Source organism: Saccostrea cucullata, unplaced genomic scaffold, assembly GCF_032062105.1.
Source record: "Saccostrea cucullata isolate Sc308-1 unplaced genomic scaffold, CSIRO_AGI_Scuc_v1 ctg539, whole genome shotgun sequence".
Lineage (NCBI taxonomy): Eukaryota > Metazoa > Mollusca > Bivalvia > Ostreida > Ostreidae > Saccostrea > Saccostrea cuccullata.
In genome coordinates this window covers 12,501-22,714 of record NW_026927933.1, presented here as the reverse complement: position 1 = coordinate 22,714, position 10,214 = coordinate 12,501, and the positions used below count along the sequence as shown (strand labels likewise).

At 38.7% G+C, this 10,214-nt stretch overlaps 1 protein-coding gene across 1 annotated transcript in view; it reads right to left on the bottom strand.

Moving 5' to 3' along the window:
- Window positions 1-566: 566 nt before the first annotated feature.
- The window catches only part of LOC134275907 (uncharacterized), a 10,139-nt gene continuing 491 nt past the window's right edge, over window positions 567-10,214 (bottom strand). Inside the window, exons 1-3 of the mRNA XM_062758185.1 lie at window positions 7,864-10,214; window positions 1,000-1,294; window positions 567-879 (exon numbers count right to left, since the gene is read on the bottom strand). The exon at window positions 7,864-10,214 is cut by the window's right edge and continues 491 nt beyond it. Coding sequence (XP_062614169.1) covers window positions 567-879; window positions 1,000-1,294; window positions 7,864-10,214 — 2,959 coding nt within the window. The remainder of the gene's footprint in view (window positions 880-999; window positions 1,295-7,863) is intronic.

Here is a 10,214-nt window from a genome sequence, read left to right as displayed (position 1 = left end):
CAGCCTTTTATAGTTCCATTGTTAATTGGGAATCTCATTTCTGAGTTAGCTCTGCCCATTAAATAAATAAACCCCGCCCTCTGGGACTGCTGGGACTGCTTTCTGGGACTGCTGGGACTGCTCTCTGGGACCGCTGGGACTGCTGGGACTGCTGTGGGACTGCTATGGGACCGCTGTGGGACTGCTCTGGGACTGCTGTGGGACTGCTTTAGCAGTCCCAGAAAGCAGTCCCCGGGACTGCTCTGGGACTGCTTTGTGTCAGGTTGGGTCTGGTCGGTACTGTATAGCATGTCGGCCAAGTCACGGGCCTCATACTCAGTACTATATAAAGTGTCGGCGAAGTCACGGGCCTATAACTAGGTACTATATAGCATGTCGGCCAAGTCAGGGGCCTCATACTCAGTACTATACAGGATGTCGGTGAAGTCACGGGCCTCATACTCAGTACTATATAGAGTGTCGGTGAAGTCACGGGCCTCATACTCAGTACTATATAGGATGTCGGCCAAGTCACGGGCCTCATACTCAGTACTATATAAAGTGTCGGCGAAGTCACGGGCCTATAACTAGGTACTATATAGCATGTCGGCCAAGTCACGGGTCTCATACTCAGTACTATATAGGATGTCATTGAAGTCATGGGCCTCATACTCAGTACTATACAGGATGTCGGCGAAGACACGGGCCTCATACTCAGTACTATACAGGATGTCGGCGAAGTCACGGGCTTCATACTCAGTACTATATACAGTACTATATAGAGTGTCAGCGAAGTCACGGGCCTCATACTCAGTACTATACAGGATGTTGGCCAAGTCACGGGCTTCATACTCAGTACTATATAGAGTGTCGGCGAAGTCACGGGCCTCATACTCAGTACTATATAGGATGTCGGCCAAGTCACAGGCCTCATACTCAGTACTATATAGAGTGTCAGTGAAGTCACGGGCCTATAACTAGGTACTATATAGCATGTCAGCCAAGTCACGGGCCTCATACTCAGTACTATATAGGATGTCGGTGAAGTCACGGGCCTCATACTCAGTACTATACAGAATGTCGGCCAAGTCACGGGCCTCATACTCAGTACTATCTAGGATATATGTTGGCGAAGTCACGGGCCTCATACTCAGTACTATATAGGATGTCAGCAAAGTCACGGGCCGGTAACTAGGTACTATATATAATGTCTGCGAAGTCACAGGCCTATAACTAGGTGCAGTACAATATAGGATGTCGGCGAAGTCACGGGCCTCATACTCAATACTGTCAAGGGTGTCGGTGAAGTCACAGGCTGTATATATCCATAATTATGTTAGGTCTAGACCTTATATAGTTTTATTTTACTTTAAATATATACGTTCACTATCTTTGTACATGTCAAAATTCATTAAATTCATAAAAAAGACTAAGAAAGGCTAAAGTTTTGATTGTTTAACAATACGTCAAGAAAAGTACACATAAACTGCTTACGTATCATTATATGTGTGTTTACAATCGAAGTCACGGGCTTGCTGTTATCGAGTTCACGGGCTTATAGACTCTCCCCATTTTCTAACGAGCTCGTTCCGCCTGAGATTTTGGGCGGAACGTATTATGCGTGAAATAAACTGTTAACAAGTAATTTTCAGGTACCTACGTGTTTGCATGTGGTATCGAAGTCACAAGAAATAATAAAATCCATTTTATTCAGTGTGCATAATTGTTAATTAATGAAAATTGTAACATCCAAGTTCGTACTAAATTGGTTTAACTGTATTTCTATGTAAAGCTTTGAGCCTCTATTGTGGCTCCACCCTACCCCCTAGGGCCATGAATTCAACAAACTTGAATCTACACTACCTGAGGAGGCTTCCATATAAATATGACCAATAATGGCTTTGTTATTCTTGAGATTTTTAAAGATTTTTCCTATATGTTCCTATTTAAAACTTTGATCATCCATTGTGGCCCTACCCTACCCCCGGGGGTCATGATTTGAACAAATTTGAATCTACATGTACACTACCTGAGGATGCTTCAATATAAATATGACCAATCATGGCTTTGTTGTTCTTGAGAGGAAGATTTGACAGATTTTTCCTATATGTTCCTATGTAAAGCTTCCCAAGACAAAATGAACTGCTCCCCTGCGAAATGATATTCATGATTTTAAGAACCTTTATGAGTTGTTCATAATTGTTCGTAAATGGTTCTTAAAGGATTCTTACAGGTTCATAAAAGTAGTTCATGAATAAAATTCATGAAAACATTCATAATTCATGGTTCATGAACAAATGATGAACAAATATGAATATTGGTAATTTTCAGTTTAAAGAAAAAAACTTAATAGTTCAAGGTAATGAATGTTCATGAATTTTCATGAAGACTAAAAAAGTAAAAATAATTGTCACAAACAATCGCCAGAAAACACTCATTACTCCCATAATACAACTTTTGTATGCAGATGCAATTGTTGAACAAGCCCCTGATTTAATTAATAACATGCTTTTGTTTTGATTTTGAAAGTATGGGATCAGAGCCGAGTAGGGGAACATAAGAGGTTAAAATCACTATTTTCTACTCTATGTACATGTAAATGATAACTTAGATTCTTCAGGATAATAAAACTCTGTTATAAACTGTCTAGAAGGGAGATTAGATTATAAACAAGAGGCCCACAGGCCTTATAGGTCACCTGAGTATCATGTAACAACTTTCCAGCGATTGTATTTGGTTGTGTTTTAAGCCAAAAGCCATGAAATTCACAAATTTTGAAAGAGGCACCATTGCTTATCAAAGGGCAGATTTCAAAGCATTAATTTATTTTATTAGTCAAAGTACCCCCCTGGTACCCCTGACCCAGCAGCCCTGAAATTATCTATTTTGAAAGAGGCCCCTTTCTTCATTATAAGGCCAGCATTTTTTTTATGTTTAGGTTTAGTTATGAACATGAGAATAAAAAAGTCCCGAAGGAGAAGGAAATAAAAATTTTTTTTTTGATAAATCAATTATTAACATTTGTACATTCTTTTTTTATGCTATCCTAATGGGTTACTGTCGTATCGCCCCAAAACCTGAACGCCCCATGCATGAGCGCCCCAAAAATTTTTACCGGCGCCCAAGTACAAATATGAGCGCCCCAAATATTAATAACGAGCGCCCCAAACGTATTTCACGAACGCCCCAAATTAGCATTTCGAGCGCCCCAAATAATTTGGTCACAGATACACATGCAGTGAAATATTCTGTTGAAATCTGGTGAAATATTCTTTTAAATTATCAAGTTTTATTCGTGTAATTAAAGGTAATAGTACAGTCATTTGTATTACAATCAGAGCACGACCGTAATCCCAAATAAAAGGAGAACCCCCCCCCATATTTTATCAAATACCGGCTATATGAAGTGATTTGAATTAATTTGGCGATAAAGCATGATAATATTGGGGGGAAATAAAACATTTAAATAAAGTCTTACAAATTGTGATAGTTGCTTGACCAAATCTGCGTCATGAAGTCTTTGAAATACAGTATTTTTTTCCTTTGTGGAAATGCAGATAAGTGCCTAAAATGCGTTTATGTATAATTTATTTTTGTAATTAATTTCTAGATGTATTCATTTTAATTTACACGCATGATCCGTCTGTGCATGTTTGTTATATAATTCACATGGAAAGGTGGTATAAGTCGTCGAAGGACCAGAATTACAGTGTATGTTTGTTGAACTGGGTATCTGAAATTATGATTACTGTGTATACACAGACTACAAATCCCAATGATCTAGTGACAGGTGTGTAATATTATGTAGCATTACATAATCAGGTACACAAGAAGCAACGAAAGCGCACGGCACGTGCACTATACTAAGGATAAAATGCGATTTTGAACCTAATCTACATCATTAAAATTAGTAAAAAAAAAAAAAAATTAATAGATAGATGACTTTGGGTAGGTTAAATGATGTATAATTTTTTGTATTCTTATAATTTTTGTTGTATATTTATTACTGACAGATTCTAAATAAATTTCGTAACTCTTATAAAAAAAAATTGCAACCTACGTAGACGATTTAAAAAAAAGTAGGTACTTGGTATCTTGAATAGTTTAATTTACCGATTTACAGGAGATATAAGGTATAAGACCACATGTTTCTACAATGAATATGACAGCTAGTCTAAAAACTTTTCTGGTTATTATTACATAGTTACTGCAGAAATACACATCGGTGTTTAAGTTTATTCTATTCGTACAGTGTATTTCCTCTTTGTAAGATCCTTATTAGCACTGAATAAATCAAAAAAATTAAAAAATCAAAATAAATTACGGTTCGTGAATGCACGTATAAATATGAATTCCATTTGTTTGGTACGTTTACATTTATCTTCATATAAGCTAGTTTACAATTCTTGGGGCGTTTTTATCGCAAAACTTGAAGCACTCGTGATAAACAACTGATAAATATCATTCGGGACGCTCGTGAATAATAATATATTTTTTAAATCTAATAAATTGTAATAAAACACGCATCAAAGACAACAGATTGGTTCTTTACTAGTTAAATTAAGCCTTGGGGCGCCCGAAATGCTAATTTGGGGCGCTGGTGAAATACGTTTGGGGCGCTCGTGATTAAGATTTTGGGCGCTCATATTTGTACTTGGGCGAAGGTAAAAAATTTTGGGGCGTTCATGCATGGGGTGTTCAGGTTTTGGGGCGCAGTGACTAGCACCCTATCCTAATAGGCTCCTTACCACTGGAAACATAATGCTTACAAATAGGAAAGTAGAACATTTAATTGCTTATTTCATCATCTGTCAGTTTGGGCCAGTTATGTAAATTTTGTGATGTTGATCAAAATATATTTTAAAAAATCAATTCTTTAAAAGTCTTTCAATATATCTTCATTTTTTTAATATGTGTTAGGTGAATGTGTAGACATTGTTCTAAAATTTACTTGATGCCTAAAATTATAATTCCTATCATAAAACAGACAGGGAGTATTGGGGAGTAGGGTCAACATTTTTTCAATTAAGTGTAAAATAATTTTTCTGGTTGATACATATGATACTACATGCCTGTATATATTTGTATATTCTTGCCTTTTAATAGTTGAAATTTTTTTTTTTATTTCTTCAGGTTATTGTTTATTTCTTCCTCAAATGGACTTCACTTCTCCCATAGTTTTATTCATTACATCTGATGCATAAGCAACCCTTTTCTGAAGAATGGTGCTTAGACTGTAAGCTATAACAGAGACCTAAACAATGTCCCTGAAAATATGCAATAGCTACCACGGGCAGTTTAAAACCTGGTAGTTAGAATGATCTAACTGTGTCTCGGTACAAGCCCTCACCACAGTTAGAATACGTCCCATATACTTGCAATGTAGCAAATCGGAGCTGATCCGCTCAGAAACGATTTTGAAGAATATAAAAGGATTTGCACTGGAAATAACTACCAAATTAATCAAAACAAACCTTTTTGAGATTGCTTATGCCTTTTATCCCAGTAAAGAATCCATCTAAAGACGAAAATCCAATTAATTTTCTCAACGTTTTTCTCTCGCTTCAAATTTACCTTCCATGTTTACATTCGGAACTCTCTAGATTGTTCTTAGTAAATGCACTGAGTTATAGTGAGTACGAGTTATCGCCCATGTTTCTTTTGCTACATTACGAATACACGGAACGAATTCTATCGTTAAACCGGGGTCCGTAGGACAATATCATTTTAAAGATAGAACATTCTATCTAAAAACCTGGGGGAGGAAAATAATTTACAGCTACTTTTGAAACGAATACATAATTATCTCACCAGCATGTCATTGTGCAACAAAGTCGTCAGCATTTTATTTGTCCTTTGAACGGGTGAAACGTTTTGAATGGCACTCTTATCGATGAATTTTACACTAAACCAAGATATCTTCTCAGATCTAGCTATATTTACCCACCGTTTCATCGTAAAACCGGAAGTGCGAGTTCGTAAATTTGAAATCTCGATCCCGACTCAAATTTGACATCGGAAAGAAAAAAATTGTTTTATTTTTTTCTGAAAATTCAAAACCTTGGGCGGAGGGTTTGTAAAACTGAAAATAAAATAAATCCTGGCCTTAAATATGTAATTAGATCATTAGCATATTAACCAGGAGCAAAGGATAAGACGTTCAAAGAATTCATGCATTTCACTATATAATCATTAGAGCCCCACCCTAAAACAAGAACCCCTGACCCTGGGGCCATAAAATTCACAATTTTGGTAGAGGCACTCTTGCTTATCATAACTATGTACTTAATTAGTTTATTTAATACCCAGGAGCAGAGAAGAAGATTTTCAAAGAAATCATGTATTTTCACTATATAATCAATAGAGCCACGCCCTAACACCAGAACCCCTGACCCTGGGGCCATAAAATTCACAATTTTGGTAGAGGCACTATTGCTCATCATAACTATGTACTTAGTTGGTTTATTTAATACCCAGGAGCAGAGAAGAAGATTTTCAAAGAAATAATGCATTTTCAATAACTTCTTATTTAGCCCCACCCTAGCACTAGAACCCCTGACCCCAGGGCCATGAATTTCACAATTTTGGTAGAGGACTCATTGCTGATTACAATCATGCAAACAATCATGCAAACAGTTTGACTGCTTGATGTCCAGGAGTAAAGAAGAAGATTTTTAAAGATTGCATTAATTTTAGTGGTTTTGGCCCCACCCCTCAGGCCCCAGGGGGGCAGGGATCATGAAATTCACAATTTTTGTTCCCCTTCACCCATAGATGCTTTGTGCCAAATTTGGTTGAAATTGGTTCAGTGGTTGCAGAGAAGAAGCTGAAAATGTTCAAATGTTAACGAACGACGCACGACGAACGATGCACGACGACGGCCGAAAACAGATAGCAATAGGTCACCTGAGTTTACTCAGGTGACCTAAAAACACTGCATCAATACTGACAGCATATTTTACTCATATTGAATTACTAATGTATCTTCATCATTTAAATTGGCCAGCTTAAATGATGAAGATACATTATTAATTCAATATGAGAAAAATATGCTGTCAATATTGATGCAGTGTTTTTAGGTGCGTGAACAAATTCCAAACTCCCAATAATCCTTTGCGGTGCATAGCAACATGGTGGCTCAAACATAGAAACAACTCACTTGAAAAAAAATTACAAACAACGATTTATATATATAATGCAATATCCATGCCACAAAATATCGTTTGCGTTCTAAGTCAACAGGACTTTTTATTTGACGTCATACTTTCGTCATTTAACGACTCGGGTATTTCCAATTTTGTAGGAAACATTCGAAAAGTTCGGAATCTCGATCCCGACGCCTGAGAAGTGATTTCTTTTCTTTTTTTTAATGAACTGAGGATAGGCAGTGCAAGTAAAAGCTGTGTAAAGGTTTTTGATAGTAAATAACTGCGCTCGCCCCAACGGTCGCACCATAGAACATATTATCTCTTGTCCGTACTGTACCGTACCATTCTTGGGTCGAAAAGCTTTAAATTTTGATGCAGTTATTAAGTCACATTTTTTCTGTCCATCGTGTGTAAATGATACAGCACAGGCTGCATAGTGGTGAAGAAGCTATGACATGAACCACATTCGTATTTTGTAGTGTTTTCTCCTATACACTTTCATAGCTCAGGGTACTCAATTTGAGGGCGAGTGGTTCCAAGAGATATTTGTGGTCCTCTGATATGGAGGCGGCCATACTTGAATACGAAACTATGGCTCTACAGGTATAATGTAAAAAAAAAATCCAATTCAATAAATGATATAACTTATATTGATAAAGGTTCTGTAGATCTTTGATCCAAGCTTCCCATTCATGTAGTCTGTCTGCGGGTAGAGGGTCATTCCATCCTATGTTACCTTGACACATCTCCTGCAGTATTCGTTTCCCAGTCAGAGTGAAAGGGGAGAGGAATCCCAATGGGTCGAATATTGATGCTACAATGGATAACATACTGCGCCTAGTAGGAGATGCATTCTGGTCGACAGCTTTGAAGCAAAATGCATCCTCTTCAATGTTCCACTTTATACCAAGTGCTTGTTCCATAGGTAATTGTTCATGTGAAAGGTCTAAGTCTTTAACATCTGCCGCTCTCTCTGATTCAGCAACAGAATTTATTACGTTCTTGTTGTTGGAACGAAATTTGTGTAGACGCAATCCTCCATTGGCACACAGAATCTGTGCATCTTGTATCAACTTGATAGCTTCTTCTTCCGTCTCAACACTGGTGAGCCCGTCGTCCACATAGAAATTATTCTGCACAAAGAATGATGCAGCTTGAAGGTGCTCTTCTTGGCTTCTGGCTAGGAACTTGAGTCCATAATTAGCACATCCTGGGGAGGAAGCCGCTCCAAACAGGTGTAATCTCATACGATATTCCTTGGGTTCTGCATCTAAGTTTCCATCCTCCCACCATAGGAATCGTAAGAAGTCTCGGTCTGCTTCATGTACAACAAACTGGTGGAACATCTTCTCCACATCACACATGACAGCCACAGGGTGTTGTCTGAATCTGCACAGAACACCAGTCAGAGCATTTGTGAGATCCGGACCAGTCAGTAGATGCTCGTTCACTGAAGCGTCTTTGTATCTTGCCGAACAGTCAAACACTACTCTAAGCTTTCCAGGCTTCCTCGGGTGATAAACACCATGATGTGGGATATACCATGTATTTCCACTGACACCATCTGACGATACTGGTTCGGCGTCGCCTCTTTCCAATACGTCTCTCATAAAAGTCTTGTAATGTTCTTGATATGTCTGGTCTCTTTTAAGTTTTCGTTTCAGATGATCTAAGCGAATCAATGCAAGTGACTTGTTGTTGGGCAGGGAGGGTCGCTCCTTGAATGGTAGAGGCATTTCCAAATGCTTATCCTCATGCTGCTGTATGTTTTCTTTCATAAAGTTAAGGAAGGCGATGTCATCTTGAGATATCTTTATATATTCATTCTTGTCGTGAGCAAAGTCTTTCTCCAAAGTTTTTATGACATCCCTGGGTGTACAGCTATGCAGCTCCTTCACTGAAGTTCTGTGACAAACAACAGTAATGTCCGAGTTTGTGCGATCTGTGTATCCAACCACGCTCCAACCAAGCAGTGTCTGGATGCCATATGGCTGGTTCTCGTTTCCTGTTAGAGTTCTTTTTGGTACAAGAGCTTGAGGATAATTGTATCCAATCAAGAGTCCAACTTCACATGACTGAAGAGGTGGTAGTTCATTGCTAAGCTCCTTCAGGTGTGGCCAGCACATTACAGTTTTCCTTTCAGGTATATGTGAGCGATCCGCAGGAATGAAGTCTCTCGTATATGCATTGTCTATTGTCACAAATTCGGTAGACTTGAACCCTCTCACTCTCAGGTTCTGTATACGGAAACTGTTATTGATAGTGTGCTGTGAGGTCATGGTAGACAAGCTGAGACGTGTTGGTTGTCTATTCACATGCAAGGCAGCAGCCGTTTCGTCTAGCACAAAGGTAGTGTCACTTTGTGTGTCTAAGAGAGCATATGTCAATATCTCGTGCGAGGGGTTCTCCTGAACAGAAAACCACACTGGAACGATCATGGAGGTGCTGTGACCATATCCTCTGCTCACACGAAAGGAACTGGCTTCCTTGACCTCTAATTGTTGCTTTCTTGTTGGTGATTCATCTTCATGCATGCAGGTTGGGTGTTTTCCCTTGCAGATACCACACGTATGCTTCTTCTTGCAGTCCTTGTTTCTGTGGCCCTTGCGTAGACATCCAAAGCACAGGTTTTTCTTACGCACTACCACTCGTTTATCCTCAATAGACAAGTTATTAAATTTCTCACACTTGAACAAGGGATGTCCTTCTTTCTCACAATAATCACTTAAGTTGGGTCTCATGTCAGTTCCCGTTGCATTGTGCAGATGAGTTGAATTCGTTGCGAGGACATTTGCTTTGCGACTCGAGTTTTTGTGCTCTCTGGCAGGTTTAGTGTCAGTGTCCTTGAGCGCATAGATTGACGAGACTGGATTACAAACAATGCGAGCCTCCTTTACAACGAAGTCCACAAACTTGGAGAATAATGGATATTCACCAGTAGAGTCAACAGTTTCTTGAACTTGTCGATTCCAACGCAGTGCAGCCCAATTAGGAAGTTTGCTTAATAGTTTCTGATTTTCAGAGCAGTCGTCCAGAATTTTAAGGCTTGGAACCTGAGGCGTTGCATCTCGACAGGCTAGTAGGAAG